This window comes from Oncorhynchus kisutch, linkage group LG17, assembly GCF_002021735.2.
Source record: "Oncorhynchus kisutch isolate 150728-3 linkage group LG17, Okis_V2, whole genome shotgun sequence".
In the NCBI taxonomy this organism is placed as follows: domain Eukaryota; kingdom Metazoa; phylum Chordata; class Actinopteri; order Salmoniformes; family Salmonidae; genus Oncorhynchus; species Oncorhynchus kisutch.
The window spans coordinates 13,989,910-14,012,512 of NC_034190.2; the positions used below are offsets into that span (position 1 = coordinate 13,989,910).

The 22,603-nt window shown below is 42.7% G+C and overlaps 1 protein-coding gene across 2 annotated transcripts in view; it reads right to left on the minus strand.

The window, feature by feature from the left end:
- The window catches only part of LOC109907201 (cyclin-dependent kinase 6), an 83,460-nt gene that overhangs the window by 47,618 nt on the left and 13,239 nt on the right, over positions 1-22,603 (minus strand). For both annotated transcript variants that reach the window (XM_031795149.1, XM_020505029.2), the window contains exon 4: positions 18,144-18,311. In XM_031795149.1, the coding sequence (XP_031651009.1) occupies positions 18,144-18,311 (168 nt within the window). The remainder of the gene's footprint in view (positions 1-18,143; positions 18,312-22,603) is intronic.

Sequence of the window (22,603 nt, forward strand, 5' to 3'; positions counted from 1 at the left end):
CTCTCCTTCTCTCTCTCTTGTTGCCCCCCTCTTTCCCCCCCTCTCTCTCTCTCTTGTTGCCCCCTTCTCTCTCTCTTGTTGCCCCCCCCCTCTCCAGTGGTGTAAAGTACTTAAGTAAAAAACACTTTAAAGTACTACTTCCGTAACTTTGGGAGTATCTGTACTTTACTTGACTATTTATATTTTTGACAACTTCTACTTTTACTCCACTACATTCCTAAAGCAAATAACGTTCTTTTTACATTTTTCCTGACACCCAAAAGTACTCGTTACATTTTGAATGCTTAGCAGGACAGAAAATGGTCCAACTCACACACTTATCAAGAGAACATCCCTGGTCATCCCTACTGCCTCTGATCTGGTGGACTCACTATGTCTGAGTGTAAGTATATTTGAGCAATTACATTTACTTTTGATACTTAAGTATATTTTAAACTAAATACTTTTGGACTTTTACTCAAGTGGTATTTTACTGGGTGACTTTCACTTTTACTTGAGTCAGGTATCAATTGGGTACTTTTAAAAGCAGTGTGTTACATAGGGAATAGGGCCATTTGAAACACAGGCACAGAAACCCTGGTCCTGATGGCCACATTGTTTCCACCATGCAGTGCCCCTGGACAGACAGACATACTCCTTTAACACATTGTTTCTACCATGCAGGGCCCCCAGACAGACAGACTCCTTTAACACATTGTTTCTACCATGCAGGGCCCCCAGACAGACAGACAGACAGACTCCTTTAACACATTGTTTCTACCATGCAGGGCCCCCAGACAGACAGACAGACACACAGACTCCTTTAACACATTGTTTCTACCATGCAGGGCCCCTGGACAGACAGACTCCTTTAACACATTGTTTCTACCATGCAGGGCCCCCAGACAGACAGACTCCTTTAACACATTGTTTCTACCATGCGGGGCCCCCAGACAGACAGACTCCTTTAACACATTGTTTCTACCATGCAGGGCCCCCAGACAGACAGACAGACAGACTCCTTTAACACATTGTTTCTACCATGCAGGGCCCCCAGACAGACAGACAGACAGACTCCTTTAACACATTGTTTCTACCATGTAGGGCCCCCAGACAGACAAACTCCTTTAACACATTGTTTTTACCATGCAGGGCCCCCAGACAGACAGACTCCTTTAACACATTGTTTCTACCATGCAGGGCCCCCAGACAGACAGACTCCTTTAACACATTGTTTCTACCATGCAGGGCCCCCAGACAGACAGACTCCTTTAACACATTGTTTCTACCATGCAGGGCCCCCAGACAGACAGACTCCTTTAACACATTGTTTCTACCATGCAGGGCCCCCAGACAGACAGACTCCTTTAACACATTGTTTTTACCATGCAGGGCCCCCAGACAGACAGACTCCTTTAACACATTGTTTCTACCATGCAGGGCCCCCAGACAGACAGACTCCTTTAACACATTGTTTCTACCATGCAGGGCCCCCAGACAGACAGACAGACTCCTTTAACACATTGTTTCTACCATGTAGGGCCTCCAGACAGACAGACTCCTTTAACACATTGTTTCTACCATGCAGGGCCCCCAGACAGACAGACTCCTTTAACACATTGTTTCTACCATGTAGGGCCCCCAGACAGACAGACTCCTTTAACACATTGTTTCTACCATGTAGGGCCAGACACACAGACTCCTTTAAAGGGACCTGATCCACCAGATGTTTGGCTAAGGACAAAATGGAGACAGACAGATAGACAGCAGGTTTCTTCCAATGCTTTAGGGCCAAGAGATTTACCTGGTCAGGCATGTGTCCAGGGAAACCTCCTGACCCTAACTGTCATATGTAATAATGTGTAACTAGGCCCTGACCAGGAAAACCTCATGACCCTATATGTTTGCCCTTTCTATGTGACAGACCAGGCAGAATTCTTGGCCTGCCTATGCAATCATTGGACTGCAATAGTGGAAGCCTTGTAGAGAGACAGTAGTTACTGTACTGTACTTTATTGAACACTTCACCATGCAAAACATGGGCAGTGCAGATAGAAAGTAGTGACAGCACACGCATGCTGTTGGGCTTAACTATTGTTTACATTATGCAAGGCAAAAAGTCTGCATTGCATCACAAATCAAAGCCTAGCTGCAGACTACAGACCCTTGAGACCTGGTCATAAGAAGTACACTAAATAGGCAATAGGGTGCCATTTGGGATGTAGTCCAGGAGTTTTCAAGTCAACTCTCTTCCTTCTTCAATGGTTGTGTCTCCAGGCAGCCCATTCTTAGCTGAGCAGTCAGTTGGCCTGTAAATACCCTTATTTTAAGCAGGCTCCAGAGTCCCTTTGCCTTTTCCCGTTTGCTCTTTCAAAAGACGATTTACACGAAAGACATCAACAATACCCTGACAGCAGGTCAAGAAAGACAACAATACCCTGACAGCAGGCCTAGGAAGACAACAATACCCTGACAGCAGGCCAAGAAAGACAACAACACCCTGACAGCAGGCCAAGGAAGACATCAACAATACCCTGACAGCAGGCCAAGGAAGACATCAACAATACCCTGACAGCAGGCCAAGAAAGACAACAATACCCTGACAGCAGGCCAAGGAAGACAACAATACCCTGACAGCAGGCCAAGAAAGACAACAATACCCTGACAGCAGGCCAAGAAAGACAACAATACCCTGACAGCAGGCCAAGAAAGACAACAATACCCTGACAGCAGGCCAAGGAAGACATCAACAATACCCTGACAGCAGGCCAAGGAAGACATCAACAATACCCTGACAGCAGGCCAAGAAAGACAACAATACCCTGACAGCAGGCCAAGGAAGACAACAATACCCTGACAGCAGGCCAAGGAAGACAACAATACCCTGACAGCAGGCCAAGGAAGACAACAATACCCTGACAGCAGGCCAAGGAAGACAACAATACCCTGACAGCAGGCCAAGGAAGACAACAATACCCTGACAGCAGGCCAAGGAAGACAACAATACCCTGACAGCAGGCCAAGGAAGACAACAATACCCTGACAGCAGGCCAAGGAAGACAACAATACCCTGACAGCAGGCCAAGGAAGACAACAATACCCTGACAGCAGGCCAAGGAAGACAACAATACCCTGACAGCAGGCCAAGGAAGACAACAATACCCTGACAGCAGGCCAAGGAAGACAACAATACCCTGACAGCAGGCCAAGGAAGACAACAATACCCTGACAGCAGGCCAAGGAAGGGAAGAAGATTTAAAGTCAGAGTTGTAACTGTTTACAGCTTGTGACAAGCTTACAGTAGAGAGCAGCAGCATAAACTGTATACAGTTAAAAAACAGAGTGCAACAGTTGCCAAAGTATGCACAGCGTACAGGAATGCTGCATGGGGCCCTCTCTCAGCGAACAAAGACAGCACAGTCAGCCTCTTTCCCCCAGCCTAGCTACCACATCCGCACATCATTAGTCGGAAAATTCCTCATATATGCTGTCATTTTCTTTTATTCAATGCTGGTACAGGCACGGCTTTAATATCCCCCCTACCACTCCTGACTCCCTCACCCCCAATCAGTCCCCCTTTTCCCCACCTGGAACATGGCCAGGAGCCCGTCAACAATTAATAGAGACAGGGCCTGAAGTGCAGGACGTGCGCTACCTGGTAGTGGTTACACAGGAAATACCAAATAAGATGTTCACTGTGCATTGTGCTCTCAGCCGCTGTGTGTGTGTGCATGTGTTCATATCCGTCTGTGTGTGTGTGTACATGTATTCATATCCTTGTGTGTGTGTTTGGGGACAACCCCCTTCTCCCGCTGCAGTTGGGAGCATGGAGAGAGAGAGGGAAGTCACCCCCCCCCCCCTCGAACCGTTGAGGAGATATCTAAACATTCCCAGAAAGGGATGCACGTGCTCTCCTGCGTGCTGTGTGGGGTTTTCCCTTTCCAAACTGAGCAGAGTTGCTGCCCGAGTGTCTGTTCAGAGTGGAAGCACATTGTCTGGCAGTGAGAACACAAACGGCTGGATTCAGACAAAACCCTCCATGAGATTCATCCTTTGCTATGACTGAGAAATTCTTAAAGCTTTTCTTTATTCCTCGATCCTCACAAACCAAAATGAGCTGTTGAGGTATTGGGTCTCAAGAGAGAAACATGCATTGATTTATTTTCATTAATTGCACGGCCATGCAATTCAAGATGGAGAAATAGAAACCAATCATTTCATAAGCAAAAAGGGGCATCCGACTGGCTTCAAATCAAAGTCTGGATCGTAATAAGACAAAGTACCAGGGGTTGGAACCAATATTTTCCAATGGTTGCGTTCTGAACAGAATCATACATGTTTTCATTCCGTTCCACTTTTCCGACCAGCAAAATACAGTTCTGAACAGGTTGAAAGTAATTTAGTGTTGAGATAAATGTACAAAACATCTGATTACAGATGTTTGAAAAGGAACAACCTCTGAAATTGTTTTTTTTTTTACATTTAGCTCGACAAACTACTCCACCAATCATGCAGTACGCAAAGAGCAGCTTGCTATGGAGCTGGCTACGGAGTGAGTTGTTTACATGCATGACGGTAAGACACGTGTAGGGTGTGAGACGCAACTGACATTTTGCAGGTGAGGAGAGATCGAGAGAGGGTGCAGGAGGAGGCTTGGCTTGATGCTATGGGCATCTTGTGATGACATGCATTATCGGAATTAGGCCCACTGAATTATACTAAGGAGGAACAACTTCTATGGAGGAACTTTTAATAACTTTAAACTTCAGAGTTGGCTTAACGTTGGACCAGAGAATCTAGCTAGCTAACAAGCTTGTGTGTGCAGAGTGAGACAAGAATTAAAAACCTGTCTTACGTTTCTGTAGTTAATATATCCAATGTGAAATCTATAGTAATTCCTAACTACATAATATTGAAAAAGTTGATCCATTCTTCTCGAATAAAAAAATCTCTCCCTATCTTCTGAATCACACTTGTAACATCAGTAGGCTACAGCTAGGAGGGGCAGGTAGCCTACACGCACCGGTGAACATTTTCAGCAGGCAGGCAGACAGACACTGGAATAAGTTTCTAATCGACAGAGAGAGGGCTTTGCATAGGCGCTTTGTTGCGTTTTTTTGTGGGACTGAAAAAAATGCCCGGAACGTAAAAGAACAGTATTAACCGGTTGTCACACTCTGATTTGTTTCACCTGTCTTGTGCCTGTCTCCACCCCTCCAGGTGTCTCCCATTTTCCTCACTATCCTCTGTGCATTTATACCTGTGTTTTCTGTTTGTCTATTGCCAGTTTGTCTTGTCTCGTCAAGCCTACCAGCATTTTCCCGTACTCCTGTTTTCTATAATCCTTGCTTTCTATAGTCCCTGTTTTCTAGTTTCCCCGGTTTTGACTATTCTGCCTGCCCTGACCCTGCCTGCCGTTTTGTACCTTGTGATACTGCCCTGGATTACTGACCTCTGCCTGTCGTTCTGTACCTTTCGGACTCTGCTTTGGATTACTGACCTCTGCCTGCCCTTGACCTGTCGCTTGCCTGCCCCCTGTTGTTGTAATAAACTCTTGTTATTTTGAACTGTCTGCATCTGGGTCTTTTCCTGAGGTCTGATACCGGTTACCATGCTTTTAAAATGACGGTTCTGTTCCGGAACAGTATAAGTCACTTTCGTTCCCGGTTTTGATTCTATTCCTTGAAAAAAATGTAATGGTGTTCCCCACCAACAACATTCAACTCATACTTTAACTGAAAGACGTGCAATCATGCTCATTTAGGGATATTCAAATCACACTCAAACGGTCCCAAATCTAATTCTCTTCAAGTGTTGAATGAGTGCTGCCAATCGTACGGTACTAGTACATCGTTTAGGTACATTGTTTTCTTTGTTGTATTAGTAGTAGTATCAGTAGTTTTTATTTGTTGTATTAATAGTAGTAGCAGTAGTTTTATTAGTTGTATTAGTAGTAGTAGCAGTAGTTTTTATTAGTTGTATTAGTAGTAGTAGCAGTAGTTTTTATTACTTGTATTAGTAGTAGTAGCAGTAGTTTTTATTAGTTGTAGCAGTAGTTTTTATTAGTTGTATTAGTAGTAGCAGTAGTTTTATTAGCTGTAGTAGTAGCAGTAGTTTTTATTAGCTGTAGTAGTAGCAGTAGTTTTATTAGCTGTAGTAGTAGCAGTAGTTTTTATTAGCTGTAGTAGTAGCAGTAGTTTTTATTAGTTGTAGGCCTATTAGTAGTTGTACAACAACTTTTTTATGCTAGTTTTTATATTTATATTTATTATTATTATTTAATTGTTGTTATTACTAGACAGTAGTTGCCATATTATTCTTATTTTTTATTTATTTTTTATTTTACCTTTATTTAACTAGGCAAGATCAGTTAAGAACAAATTCTTATTTTCAATGACGGCCTAGGAACAGTGGGTTAACTGCCTGTTCAGGGGCAGAACGACAGATTTGTACCTTGTCAGCTCGGGGGTTTGAACTTGCAACCTTCCGGTTACTAGTCCAACACTCTAACCACTAGGCTACCCTGCCGCCCCCAGGTTATTGCTAAGAATTATATTGATTTTTTTGACTCTTGAAAACGAGATTGTACATCAAGAGGTTTCATCCTGCAAAATGTCAAATAAATAAATCACTGCTTGTATGACTCATCACCGAGTAACAGTAATCACATCTTCCTGCCACAGATATAATTTATCTGTAGACTGGTACCAGATCCTATTGTGCTGTATGACCAGAACAGATCTTTGACCAGGCTACTTCATCCTTAGGGAACATTCAAAGAACATTCAGAATGAGGCAGGCTAGCGAGCAAGCCAGCGGGTTGGAGCAGCAAGCAGCCAGCTGACCTGAGCGGTGGTCGGCTGGTCGGTCACTAGGTGTTACCAACTTGAGGAAGTAATTCATTACCAACATGAGGAATTCATTGGCCAGATGACTCCCACGGCAACGGCACTACTTGTTGTGGAGCCGTGCTACTCACAACAATCATGGCAGACAGAAAAAGTGTAGCCTGGTCCCAGATCTGTTTTCACTGTTTTACCAACTTTGTGACGATAGCAAAAGGAGTTGGCAAGACAGTCCAAAAAGATCTGGGACCAGGCTAGGAAAAATGAAAAGAGGAATTGGTAAAGATTACTTTGACTACACGTCCATAACACATTCATTACACATCTAGAAGCATTTGATGAACATGTTAGAACAGATCCCGAACAACTTTATTAAAGGTTAATGAAATACAGTATATCCATAGAATATCTGTAGCGTATTCATGTCACGCTATGCAAGAGCACATATTTAGGTATCTTAATAGATGCATCATTAGAATGACAACATTATTCCTATTCAGTCTGGTTTAAGGGGAAACTATGGGATGAGAGTTAAAGTCATAAAATGTGACCTGTAATTCAAAAGGGCATATTGACAGGATCCAATATTAGCATCTATGTTGAGAAACATAACCCACACTATCACCTGTCTCTATGTCTCTTCACCCTGGGTATTACCACAACCACAGTTAATCCTGGTAGCTGCAAATATGTAACAACAATCAGTCTGAATAAATTATCCCTGAAGCAACACAGCACACACAATGCATCTCTGAGAGCATGTGTGTGTGTGTGTGTGTGTGTGTCTGTGTGTGTGTGTGTGTACGCCTGAGAAAGAGACCTAGCTTAAGGGCTTTCATGGGACAATCCAATCAGTCTGATTCCCATTACAATGACTGGCCGTGGTATGAATGGACAGACAGTCAGGAAACCCCCACAGGCCAAATCAATTCTAATGATGAGGCGCTATATTGTTATAAATATGGTTTGAGGAAATAGACCATTAGGGGTTAGGTCTGGTGTGGGGGAACAAGATGTCAAAGCTTTTGATTTAGGAGCCAAAATATATATATTTTTTAAAAACATTTCCCCCGCAATGTGCTACTTATGCAGGTATCTTATGACAAAAGCAAAAGGTTGATAGTCCTCAGTTTGATGGGAGGAAAAAAGCACTTGGTTATCTCTTTTCCTCTTTCCTAAGCCGTCAGCTTAACTCTACAGCTTTACACATCAGCTTGTCACTCAGAGACAGACAATCAGGTGTCAGGAGGCTGAGGTCAATATAAAACAATCAGCCAAACATCGAACCCCCGGCTACTCCCCGGGTCAGCCTGATCTGCACCTCTGCGCCACCCGATGGGTGGTCCATGAGTCACCCTTTCACTCAGTGGGGGGATGGTGGAGGGGTAGAGGTGGGACTCAATGGCAGGAAATATCAGGGGGCCTCTGAGGGGAGCAGCACCACCACACACACACGCATACAACACATAAAAGAGAAGTTAAATGCTCATAAACCGTCAACTGCCAGTATCAGTTGATAAACGCATTTTTTACACCTTATGCAAGTTCAGCTCTCATATACTCCGTTAGAAAGCAGACTATGAATCATATCCTGACTGTGATGGAGACAGAATAGTCATATCTTCTTCTATTCAGAGACGGCATTTCTCAGGTTCCTGGTAGTTTGGAATGAGTTAAGGGGAGCCAGGTGTAGTAATGAGTTGTATGTACCTGGGTTGCTTGGCTGCCCCTTCTGCCTGTAACTGTGCATCTTCATGTCTAAACGAGTCTCTCCTAGTTTATTGGTCACTGGTGGGTACCATCCTTTACTTCAGAAAAAAAGGGAGAAATCCTGCTAGGAGTGTGTGTGTGTGCGTGTGTGTTTGTGTTTGAATGCCCCTGTGTGTGTGTGTCTGTGTTAGCATGCCTGTGTGTGTGTGTATATGTGACGTGTGTGTGTCTGTTTGTGCGCACACGTGTGTTTGAGTGTGTGTGTGTGTGTGTCTGTTTGTGTGTTGATGTGACGTGTGTGTGTCTGTTTGTGTGCACACGTGTGTTTGAGTGTGTGTGTGTCTGTTTGTGTGTGTGTGTATGTGACGTGTGTGTGTCTGTTTGTGTGTGTATGTGACGTGTGTGTGTCTGTTTGTGTGCACACGTGTGTTTGAGTGTGTGTGTGTCTGTTTGTGCGTGTATGTGGGTACGTCTAGCACTGTGAATGGGTTGTGTTTTTGCATAGTGAGAGTACAGTAACGGCAGTGCATTCTTTATCTGTGTCAGAGGAGACACAGCACTGGGGAGGGAGATAGGGGGATTCCAGACAGACACACACACACAGCAACAATAATCTGGAACAAAGGTCCCGTGCTCATGTTGCACTCCACCCCACACACGCACACAGTATTTCTGTCCCCGATGCCTAAGGTGGATTCCCAGGTGAATTTCCTGAACAGAAGCTCTAACTGACAAACCAACATGAAGTGACCATGTCTCATCTGTCATAAAGCAAGTCAAACACCAGTTTCTGACAAGGAAATAGAACCACAGAGGGAGACCACATGACTGACAGCATGCCTGAGTCTGGCCAGGCCAGGTAACACATTGGATCTTAACTTGACTGTCTGTTTACTTCTCTAGGTAGTGCTTAGCAAAGTTGATGCTAAAACATTTAGAAATAAAACAATGTCTACTCTAGACATTATTTTGTATTAGTAACATAATACTATATATATATATATATATAAAATATCTATTCACATCACAATTCCCACAGATAATGTCGAATGAATGTCCTCAGTTAGTCCTGAATGTCCTCAGTTAGTCCTGAATGTCCTCAGGTAGTCCTGAATGTCCTCAGGTAGTCCTGAATGTCCTCAGGTAGTCCTGAATGTCCTCAGGTAGTCCTGAATGTCCTCAGGTAGTCCTGAAATACCCTTAAGGTCTGCTAATCTAAAACGCCTCATCTCTCCCTGCTCCCATCGCTCCCTTTCAGACCGTTTAGAGCCTCTCTGTATGTTCTCCTCTGTCCTGCTACATCTGGACATCAGAGCCCAGTGCAAAACCAACAACATCTCACAGTTTTACCAATTTAACTTCAGATTCTGACATTTTTCCATGTTTCTTCAAACGTCAAATTTCGAAGTTGCTCCCAACTCAAATGTTGTAGATTTTGACATCCTGGTGTTCTCCTCCTGCTCCGCATCATTCCAAATGCTTAAGTCAGGGTTTCTCAAAGGGGGGAACATTTTGGTTTTTGCCCCAGGCCTACAAAGCTGATTCAAATAATCAACTAATCATTAAGGTTTGAGATAGGATTTTTTTTTTTTTTATTAAAACATGAGTGTCTATCGCTGGGAATATGGTTAGGTTCAATTTATTTGCACCAAAGAAAATAGGTGGTACACAACAATACAGATAAAAACTAATAACGAACATGCGACCTTCGGATCAGGAGTCATGGGATTCTGAATGGTTAAGATAAGGGTTAAGGTTTGGGATAGAGTTAAACATTAAGTGTAGGTGTTCATTCTGAATGGTTAAGATAAGGGTTAAGGTTTGGGATAGAGTTAAACATTAAGTGTAGGTGTTCATTCTGAATGGTTAAGATAAGGGTTAAGGTTTGGGATAGAGTTAAACATTAAGTGTAGGTGTTCATTCTGAATGGTTAAGATAAGGGTTAAGGTTTGGGATAGAGTTAAACATTAAGTGTAGGTGTTCATTCTGAATGGTTAAGATAAGGGTTAAGGTTTGGGATAGAGTTAAACATTAAGTGTAGGTGTTCATTCTGAATGGTTAAGATAAGGGTTAATGTTTGGGATAGAGTTAAACATTAAGTGTAGGTGTTCATTCTGAATGGTTAAGATAAGGGTTAAGGTTTGGGATAGAGTTAAACATTAAGTGTAGGTGTTCATTCTGAATGGTTAAGATAAGGGTTAAGGTTTGGGATAGAGTTAAACATTAAGTGTAGGTGTTCATTCTGAATGGTTAAGATAAGGGTTAAGGTTTGGGATAGAGTTAAACATTAAGTGTAGGTGTTCATTCTGAATGGTTAAGATAAGGGTTAAGGTTTGGGATAGAGTTAAACATTAAGTGTAGGTGTTCATTCTGAATGGTTAAGATAAGGGTTAAGGTTTGGGATAGAGTTAAACATTAAGTGTAGGTGTTCATTCTGAATGGTTAAGATAAGGGTTAAGGTTTGGGATAGAGTTAAACATTAAGTGTAGGTGTTCATTCTGAATGGTTAAGATAAGGGTTAAGGTTTGGGATAGAGTTAAACATTAAGTGTAGGTGTTCATTCTGAATGGTTAAGATAAGGGTTAAGGTTTGGGATAGAGTTAAACATTAAGTGTAGGTGTTCATTCTGAATGGTTAAGATAAGGGTTAAGGTTTGGGATAGAGTTAAACATTAAGTGTAGGTGTTCATTCTGAATGGTTAAGATAAGGGTTAAGGTTTGGGATAGAGTTAAACATTAAGTGTAGGTGTTCATTCTGAATGGTTAAGATAAGGGTTAAGGTTTGGGATAGAGTTAAACATTAAGTTTAGGCGTTCATTCTGAATGGTTAAGTGCTACCTTGTCCCGGACCTGCTGTTTTCGACTCTCTCTCTCTACCGCACCTGCTGTCTCAACTCTGAATGATCGGCTATGAAAAGCCAACTGACATTATCCTGTTGCACCCTCTACAACCACTGTGATTAATATTATTTGACCCTGCTGGTCATCTATAAATGTTTGAACATCTTGGCCATGTACTCTTATAATCTCCAACCGGTACAGCCAGAAGATGACTGGCCACCCCTCAGAGCCTGGTTCCTCTCCAGGTTTCTTCCTAGGTTCCTACCTTTCTAAGGAGTTTTTCCTAGCCACCGTGCTTCTACATCTGCATTGCTTGCTGTTTGGGGTTTTAGGCTGGGTTTCTGTACAGCACTTTGTGACATCGGCTGATGTAAAAAGGGCTTTATAAATCAAATTTGATTGATTGATTTGATTAAGTTAAGGGTTAAGGTTTGGGATAGAGTTAAACATTATGTTAAGGTGTTCATTCTGAATGGTTAAGTTAAGGGTTAAGGTTTGGGATAGGGTTAAAACAACAAGTGTCTACCACTGGGATTGAACATGTGACCTTCAGATCTGAAGTCACGGGCCAACACCCATCCACCACCCCTGTCCAGGTAATATTGCTCACTGTTGCCCCTAGTGGGTAATTTTGAAGGCCTTTCCCGACGTCCTCAAGACAATTTCTAAGTAAACTTGGAGCGATCTGGCTGTGCAAGACAGTCCCACTTCAAAGCCTTGACGGAAGAAAGGAAGGGATCTCTGACTCAATCTCTCTCTGTCCCCTGTAGCTCCCTCCCTCTTTATCCATTTCATCCTTGTCACGTCCACTTCAGGGATTCTCTTCGGCCGTTCCTTTCGTTCTCACTTTACACCATATCGTTTACTGTTCTTCTCTCTTGCCTGCCGACTGGTGCCCTTTCAGTGCCCGCTACATCACATTAGCCACTTTTCATCTGTGTCTCAGGAGAGCCTTCTCTCTCTCTCTCTCTCTCTCTCTCTCTCTCTCTGTCCTTCTGTGGCCTCATGTACCAATGTTTTATAGTCTCCCTTTCACCTCCCACTCAGGATACTTCTCTTCTCATTGGTCGACCAGCTCAGTAAAACATAGTCTGTATTCCAAATAACACCCTATTCACTATATGTCTATAGTGCAATATGGGCCTTATCAGCCCTGGTCAACGGTAGTGCACTATAAGGGAAATAGGGAGCCATTTGGGACACAACCACACATACAGTAAGTGGACGTTCACCCAATTGGTTAAAAAAAGAGTGCACTAAACGCCAGAAAAAGAGGATAAGAAAATGAGATAAAGATGGACAGAGAGAGGGAAGGAGAGAAGAAGGGAGGAGGTGAAAGAGAGAGAGATTAGGTTTTCAGAGTAAGGGCCTGAATTCAGTCGTTTGTACCAGGTGAACGTATTTTGTTTTGGAGTGGGCTGAGGTAGATAAGGAGTCTATAAAATGATGCTTTACATTGGTTCACACAGTCTCAATTCATAACCTCTGTTATTTAATCTCTTATCTAAATACCTGATATCAAAAGGAAGAATAGCCTCACTGGGAATGTACCGCACACAGTCCAACTCCCAATACAAAACTTGACTATTTGTCATCTACAGTAAATACCTGATAATAAAGAGCAGTCTGGCTTAATCAGACGTATCCTGATTGAGACTATGGAGTCTGGCTAGTGAAACTGTAGGAAGAGGAATCAGTCTGGCTAGTGAAACTGTAGGAAGAGGAATCAGTCTGGCTAGTGAAACTAGGAAGAGGAATCAGTCTGGCTAGTGAAACTGTAGGAAGAGGAATCAGTCTGGCTAGTGAAACTGTAGGAAGAGGAATCAGTCTGGCTAGTGAAACTGTAGGAAGAGGAATCAGTCTGGCTATACATTATGTAGCAGTATGTGAAATACAGTGCCTTGCGAAAGTATTCGGCCCCCTTGAACTTTGCGACCTTTTGCCACATTTCAGGCTTCAAACATAAAGATATAAAACTGTATTTTTTGTGAAGAATCAACAACAAGTGGGACACAATCATGAAGTGGAACGACATTTATTGGATATTTCAAACTTTTTTAACAAATCAAAAACTGAAAAATTGGGCGTGCAAAATTATTCAGCCCCTTTACTTTCAGTGCAGCAAACTCTCTCCAGAAGTTCAGTGAGGATCTCTGAATGATCCAATGTTGACCTAAATGACTAATGATGATAAATACAATCCACCTGTGTGTAATCAAGTCTCTGTATAAATGCACCTGCACTGTGATAGTCTCAGAGGTCCGTTAAAAGCGCAGAGAGCATCATGAAGAACAAGGAACACACCAGGCAGGTCCGAGATACTGTTGTGAAGAAGTTTAAAGCCGGATTTGAATACAAAAAGATTTCCCAAGCTTTAAACATCCCAAGGAGCACTGTGCAAGCGATAATATTGAAATGGAAGGAGTATCAGACCACTGCAAATCTACCAAGACCTGGCCGTCCCTCTAAACTTTCAGCTCATACAAGGAGAAGACTGATCAGAGATGCAGCCAAGAGGTCCATGATCACTCTGGATGAACTGCAGAGATCTACAGCTGAGGTGGAACACTCTGTCCATAGGACAACAATCAGTCGTATATTGCACAAATCTGGCCTTTATGGAAGAGTGGCAAGAAGAAAGCCATTTCTTAAAGATATCCATAAAAAGTGTCGTTTAAAGTTTGCCACAAGCCACCTGGGAGACACACCAAACATGTGGAAGAAGGTGCTCTGGTCAGATGAAACCAAAATTGAACTTTTTGGCAACAATGCAAAACGTTATGTTTGGTGTAAAAGCAACACAGCTCATCACCCTGAACACACCATCCCCACTGTCAAACATGGTGGTGGCAGCATCATGGTTTGGGCCTGCTTTATTTCAGCAGGGACAGGGAAGATGGTTAAAATTGATGGGAAGATGGATGGAGCCAAATACAGGACCATTCTGGAAGAAAACCTGATGGAGTCTGCAAAAGACCTGAGACTGGGACGGAGATTTGTCTTCCAACAAGACAATGATCCAAAACATAAAGCAAAATCTACAATGGAATGGTTCAAAAATAAACATATCCAGGTGTTAGAATGGCCAAGTCAAAGTCCAGACCTGAATCCAATCGAGAATCTGTGGAAAGAACTGAAAACTGCTGTTCACAAATGCTCTCCATCCAACCTCACTGAGCTCGAGCTGTTTTGCAAGGAGGAATGGGAAAAAATGTCAGTCTCTCGATGTGCAAAACTGATAGACATACCCCAAGCGACGTACAGCTGTAATCGCAGCAAAAGGTGGCGCTACAAAGTATTAACTTAAGGGGGCTGAATAATTTTGCACGCCCAATTTTTCAGTTTTTGATTTGTTAAAAAAGTTTGAAATATCCAATAAATGTCGTTCCACTTCATGATTGTGTCCCACTTGTTGTTGATTCTTCACAAAAAAATACAGTTTTATATCTTTATGTTTGAAGCCTGAAATGTGGCAAAAGGTCGCAAAGTTCAAGGGGGCCGAATACTTTCGCAAGGCACTGTACCTTCAGGTTTTGGTTTGCCCTGTAAAACTGGAATAGTCCCAAAAGTGCCAACTGAGGAAAAAAAACGTTTTTTAAGTATGTGAACTATGTATTTGACATGATATAGTCTATTCTATACCATAACGTTAAAGCAGGAACTTATTGGGGGTTGTCACAAAAACGGAGCACAGTGTGTGTACTGGTATAAAAGAGATAATCCACCCTGAAAATGAAATGTGACGTGATACGTCATCAAGACAAGGTTCTCGTCACTGGATATAGGGGATAACAAACTCTCACATTTCATAATGCTTTTAAAACAATTACCTGCAGTCCAGATTGCCAAATAAGCCAATAGATGGTATGAGCAAACTTCTCCAGAACAAATCCATCTGTCTATGTCATCACAACCGAGTATATGTTTTGTTTAAATGTCCCCAAAGTGCAGAGTGCGCCATCACATTAATATCCTTTCTTCCTTCAACTACCATGGCGCAAAACTGTATTCTCCTCTCCCTGCTTGCAGGCTCGCAGGGCCCTTGAGCGTTGCCATTGCAACCTGATTCACACAGCTTTTTGCTAGAAACGCAATCTATACTACCAGGTTGAACATGGTGATATTGTAACTCCTAAACTGATAGTGAAGTTTGTTTTAGGGATTTACAACTAGCTAACTACTTCACATGCTGATATTGACTTTGGTATTATTTGCGTGTAGTTATGTTTTCTTGATAGCTACCTAGCGAGCTAAACAGCTTTTCTAGAGAGAGCATTGCATTGTGGGTAGTCAAATTTTCACATATTGCTTACTAACTTATTATAACGACAAAATGCTATATTTTTTTCACAACATAGATTGTTCTCACATATTTGAATTATTTATGTAAATCATAGGAATTTGTGGTTTTAAGTGGATTATTCCTTTAAGATGCTCGCCACAGGAGGTTTGTTTTTTAAACAACTAACTGACCGACGTCGGTTCAATTATTTGAAATACATTTTTTTATGAGCTCAATACACACTTTCTCTAGAAAGAAATCAGATCACACCAAAACTGTGATATGTAGTAGGGAGTCGTAGTTTCCAATAGGCCAATATTCAACATAGTTTTGCGAAGAAAATGTGGTAATTAACTACAATGACCATAATCGGTGACAGCATCATGCTAGTCATCATGCTAGTCATGCTAGTCAGGATTGAGGCAAAGATGAACGGAGCAAAGTACAGAGAGATCCTTGATGAAAACCTGCTCCAGAGCACTCTGAACCTCAGACTGGGACGAAGGTTCACCTTCAAACAGGACAAAGACCCTAAGCATACAGCCAAGACCCTAAGCATACAGCCAAGCATGGAGAGACCTGAAAATAGCTGTGCAGCAACGCTCCCCATCCAACCTGACAGAGCTTGAAAGGATCGCAAAAAAGAATGGGGGAAACTCTCCAAATACAGGTGTGCCAAGCTTGTAGCGTCATATCCAAGAAGACTCAAGGCTGTAATCGCTGCCAAAAGGTGCTTCAACAAAGTACTGAGTAAAGGGTCTGAATACTTATGGAAATGTTATATTTTTAAAACATTTGCAAACATTTCTAAAATCCTGTTTTTGCTTTGTCAATATGGGGTAGAGTGTTGACTGATGCTCATATCTCCGCCCTAACAATGGGAGTCGTTGTCCCAAAGGCGGAAAGGCAGATCTAGGTCCAAAATAAGCCCATAGAAACACATTGGGTTTATATTGGACATATTTTTGGGGGAGTGAAACCTCTCGCTTTGCCGCCTCCTCTCTGGTGTGGGGCAGACATGGAGAGGGAGAGAAGAGAGGAACGCGCTATCGAGACAGATAAAGAGCATTTGCTTTGCGAGGTACAGTATCTCTACCTGAAAATACATGATCTAATCTTAGTGATTGATAGTAGGTATTCAGTAGTCATAAAAGTATGCCTTATTTACTTTGAAGAACTACTAAAACAGTGAATTTGTCAGACAACGTAGGCAGCAGCTCTATAGAGATGAGATGATGACTTGGAATGAAATAATAAAGTCATCATATAAAACAAATATATAATATACAAAACAACTGAAATATTTGATTAAAGTAATGTGAATAAACAATGGTTAATACGTGATAAGCAGTAATGTGCAGTCACTATTACATGTTTTATTCATAACGTTTTGCATTTCATGCTAAACTGAAAACTGTGATTATTTAAAAAAATGTTTTTAACTGAAACAGAATCAACCTCAAAAAGCTCTAATCGCTCAGCACTAATATCCTGGTCAGGCATAGTCTCTACTCAGTACATAATCTATATTGGCTGATATAAGAGTTTATGTTCTAGTTTATAACAGTAAGGTTCTCACCACAGAGGTCAGTTCCATCTGAAATGTGTATATTATCTGTGCTATAACAGTAAGGTTCTCACCACAGAGGTCAGTTCCATCTGAAATGTGTATATTATCTGTGCTATAACAGTAAGGTTCTCACCACAGAGGTCAGTTCCATCTGAAATGTGTATATTATCTGTGCTATAACAGTAAGGTTCTCACCACAGAGGTCAGTTCCATCTGAAATGTGTATATTATCTGTGCTATAACAGTAAGGTTCTCACCACAGAGGTCAGTTCCATCTGAAATGTGTATATTATCTGTGCTATAACAGTAAGGTTCTCACCACAGAGGTCAGTTCCATCTGTAATGTGTATATTATCTGTGCTATAACAGTAAGGTTCTCACCACAGAGGTCAGTTCCATCTGAAATGTGTATATTATCTGTGCTATAACAGTAAGGTTCTCACCACAGAGGTCAGTTCCATCTGAAATGTGTATATTATCTGTGCTATAACAGTAAGGTTCTCACCACAGAGGTCAGTTCCATCTGAAATGTGTATATTATCTGTGCTATAACAGTAAGGTTCTCACCACAGAGGTCAGTTCCATCTGAAATGTGTATATTATCTGTGCTATAACAGTAAGGTTCTCACCACAGAGGTCAGTTCCATCTGAAATGTGTATATTATCTGTGCTATAACAGTAAGGTTCTCACCACAGAGGTCAGTTCCATCTGAAATGTGTATATTATCTGTGCTATAACAGTAAGGTTCTCACCACAGAGGTCAGTTCCATCTGAAATGTGTATATCATCTGTGTTATAACAGTTTATAACAGGTTTATAACAGTAAGGTCTCACCACAGAGGTCAGTTCCATCTGAAATGTGTATATCATCTGTGTTATAACAGTTTATAACAGGTTTATAACAGTAAGGTCTCACCACAGAGGTCAGGGCCATCTGAAAGCTGTATATCCTGGCGAGGCCAAAATCGGCCAGTTTGATCTGTCCTCCACTGGTGACCAAAATGTTCTGGGGTTTCAGGTCCCGGTGAACCACACGGTGTGAGTGCAGGAAGTCCAGTCCCTGCAGCAGCTGGTACATCATATCCTGTTAGGACAACACACATGGGCACTCAGACACAGTCTTAACAGGTACAACATGACACATGGACATTCCAACACAGTATTAACAGGTACAACATGACACATGGACACTCAGACACAAGCTGTGTTCGAATGCTCACACTAACAGCACTAACCATACTATTTGTGGCATACATTTAGTATGTAGTATGCTTATTGGTCATAGTATGAATATATGTAGTATGCTAAAGGTTTACGGATGTCGTACTACATTCGTCAAAATACGAAGTACTCTAGCAGTGAACACCATTTCCGTGCATTTAGGGCCCATAATGCAACTCTTCAGGAAATGGGCGTGGCTTCACAACATTTTCAGATTTGAAGAAAATGGCGGAAAATATGCAGCCAAAGTCCGACGAGAGAGCATTCAAATTCATTGCTTTAACTAATTATGACAAATGTTAAGAAAATGTTGAGCAATGTAATTTGACAATTTGTTAGCTTCGCTAGCCTTACGAACTGCATAGCATTTCATTACAGTAGTTGCTTTAATGCACCAGATGTTAGCTAGCTGCCTAACGTTAGTTGGCTACTAATACTTCAAACTTGCCAGTATTTTAACTATATGCTATCTAACTAAACAACCCAACGTTTATTGACTTGATCTTTCACATAATTCTTAGCTTAGCTAAGTGGTATAGTCTTTGTGCGTTCTCAATGGACATTGTTAAAGAAGTCGTAAAACGTCTTGCTCGTCATTTGTTAGCTATGCTAACAAGCTAGCAAGAAGTTGAAAAGCAACAGTATCAAATTCCGGTAGACACATCGAAGCACTAGTACACTCAACTACAAGGATACCGTTAGTTTACAGTATACTAAAATGAACTAATAGCATATAGTATGTAGTATATACACTCATTAAGTATGTAGTATACAGTATTTTAGTATGGGTAATCGAAAACAGCTACAGTCTTAACAGGTACAACATTACGCATGGACACAGTCTTAACAGGTATAACATGACACATGGACACAGGCACAGTCTTAACACGTATAACATGACACATGGACACAGACACAGTCTTAACAGGTATAACGTGACACATGGACACAGACACAGTCTTAACAGGTATAACGTGACACATGGACACAGACACAGTCTTAACAGGTATAACATGACACATGGACACAGACACAGTCTTAACAGGTATAACGTGACACATGGACACAGACACAGTATTAACAGGTATAACGTGACACATGGACACAGACACAGTCTTAACAGGTATAACATGACACATGGACACAGACACAGTCTTAACAGGTATAACATGACACATGGACACAGACACAGTCTTAACAGGTTCAACAACACACATGGACACTGACAGTTTGTCATGATTTTACGGATACAAGACACATGGACACTGAAAAAAGACACATGATATCCTTGACATAGAGGGATCAAAAGTACTAAAACAAAAGGTCATTTTTTAAATCTGTGTTTTGGTTGATGCACATTGGTGTTGGATGGTTCCGTTATCTTCATCATCATGTGTGTACAGTATGCACATCACTGTAATCTGTAAGGTAACGATAGTAAGAAACATTGTTTATTTCTCTTCTAAATCAGCCAACGTGTCTCAGAACACTGAAAACCTAAATGAAAAGTCCCACAGAGTGAAGTGAAATCACTGAGGCCTTGCATGTGGTGCAGCAGCTTGTCGACGAGGAAGAAAAGAGAACGTATCCCTTTAAATCCCAAGTGTGGCAGATGTTGATAACTGACACAAATTGTGGAGGGAGAGCAGAGCAGGAAATACACGTTGCTGTGAGGGTGTAGTTCTGATCTTTGGGCCCTGGTCCAAAAGTAGTGCACTACATAGGGAATAGGGTGCCGTTTGCGTACACCCTTGATCTGTTGGTGGTGGGCCTGTCTCTGCCTCCCTCCCTCTCTTCCTGCATCTGGCTGGACTGGAGCTGAGGTGGATTGTTCATTGAAGATCCACCCTTTCTAGCTGCAGCCAGGAACAGTGGCCCTAATGCCCACAAGCACTCAGTCCAGGGAGAGAGAAATAAAGTTAAAACGAGAGAGATAGAAAGAGTCTGAGAGGAGGGCTAAACTGAAAGGAAGAGTCTGAGAGGAGGGCTAAACTGAAAGGAAGAGTCTGAGAGGAGGGCTAAACTGAAGGAAGAGTCAGAGAGGAGGGCTAAACTGAAGGAAGAGTCTGAGAGGAGGGCTAAACTGAAAGGAAGAGTCTGAGAGGAGGGCTAAACTGAAAGGAAGAGTCAGAGAGGAGGGCTAAACTGAAGGAAGAGTCAGAGAGGAGGGCTAAACTGAAGGAAGAGTCAGAGAGGAGGGCTAAACTGAAGGAAGAGTCTGAGAGGAGGGCTAAACTGAAGGAAGAGTCTGAGAGGAGGGCTAAACTGAAGGAAGAGTCTGAGAGGAGGGCTAAACTGAAGGAAGAGTCAGAGAGGAGGGCTAAACTGAAGGAAGAGTCTGAGAGGAGGGCTAAACTGAAGGAAGAGTCTGAGAGGAGGGCTAAACTGAAAGGAAGAGTCTGAGAGGAGGGCTAAACTGAAAGGAAGAGTCTGAGAGGAGGGCTAAACTGAAGGAAGAGTCAGAGAGGAGGGCTAAACTGAAGGAAGAGTCTGAGAGGAGGGCTAAACTGAAGGAAGAGTCTGAGAGGAGGGCTAAACTGAAGGAAGAGTCTGAGAGGAGGGCTAAACTGAAGGAAGAGTCTGAGAGGAGGGCTAAACTGAAGGAAGAGTCTGAGAGGAGGGCTAAACTGAAGGAAGAGTCTGAGAGGAGGGCTAAACTGAAGGAAGAGTCTGAGAGGAGGGCTAAACTGAAGGAAGAGTCTGAGAGGAGGGCTAAACTGAAGGAAGAGTCTGAGAGGAGGGCTAAACTGAAGGAAGAGTCAGAGAGGAGGGCTAAACTGAAGGAAGAGTCAGAGAGGGGGGCTAAACTGAAAGGAAGAGTCTGAGAGGAGGGCTAAACTGAAGGAAGAGTCTGAGAGGAGGGCTAAACTGAAAGGGCTCAACGACCCACTCTCTGGTGGAACTTGCACAACAACATAAGGACTGAACTGATGGTGATAGCGGAGGTGGGGCTGTTTGAGTGATAGAGACAGAGAGACGGGGGAAGATTAAAAAAGAAACACAGGGAAAGAAAAAGAGAGAGAAAGAGGGACTCTCTCTCCCAGTCTCGACATGAATCGGCCTACTGCTGGGGTTGCAGCAGGCAGCGGTGCCCCCCCCCGAAACCCGTCGCCAAGACCTCACAAGTGACATGGACCTGGGCCTGGGGAGGGGCTCCATTCTCTGACCCTAGCAGCTGGTGAGTGATTAAAAGAGGTGAAACAATGGTCTGCACACTCAAGCAGAAAACATTTTCAAACGGGCGGAGCTGACCAGGGCTAAGGGGAGGGGACATGAGCCTCTGCACGGAATAGAGAACAGACAGGGCAGAGGGAATGTGTGTGTGTGTGTGTGCGGTGTGTGTGTGCGTGTGTGTGTGGTGTGTGTGTGTGTGTGTGCATGTGCGGTGTGTGTGTGCGGTGTGTGTGTGCGGTGTGTGTGTGCGTGTGTGTGTGGTGTGTGTGTGTGGTGTGTGTGTGTGTGCATGTGCGGTGTGTGTGCGCATGCGGTGTGTGTGGTGTGTTTGTGTGCGGTGTGTGTGTGTGGTGTGTGTGTGCGGTGTGTATGTGCGGTGTGTGTGTGCATGCGTAAGCAGTGTGTCTGAGAGTCCCTTGCGCAGGTCAGCCAGAGAACGTAAACAGGTCTTCTTTTTTTGCATCTCCGTCCACCCGTAAACTAGGAGGCCAACAGACAGCGGCAGTTATTTAGGGAGTTGATACAATGGCATCACCCCCATGAGTTCCTCTCTGTTTGCTTTAAATGGCCATTTGCGACATGTTTCCTTTCAACAGCATTTCCTACAAAACCCCAATTATCTCAGAAGTGTGACTTGAGGACAAACATACAAACAACAAGGCCCCCATGGCGCTTCATCTCCTCTCCCTGCTTCTGTTCATTCCTATAACAGTCATTCAGTAGTAGATGATACAGGTGAAGATGAATGATGAATGACAAGCCGTTGCTTGTCAAGAGTTAATAGATTTTAGTTGTTAATAACAATTAATAGTTTGTAGGGCTGGGGATAATGTCAAACTATGAGACTGACATTAATATCTAGTCTCCAGTCTGCAGATGGTATGAGAAAACACCTGACCTGTTGCAAACCAATGTGACAGGAGGTGACACAGAGCAACGAGTTGCCCAACACCCTAACTGTCTATGACAGCACCTCGACCA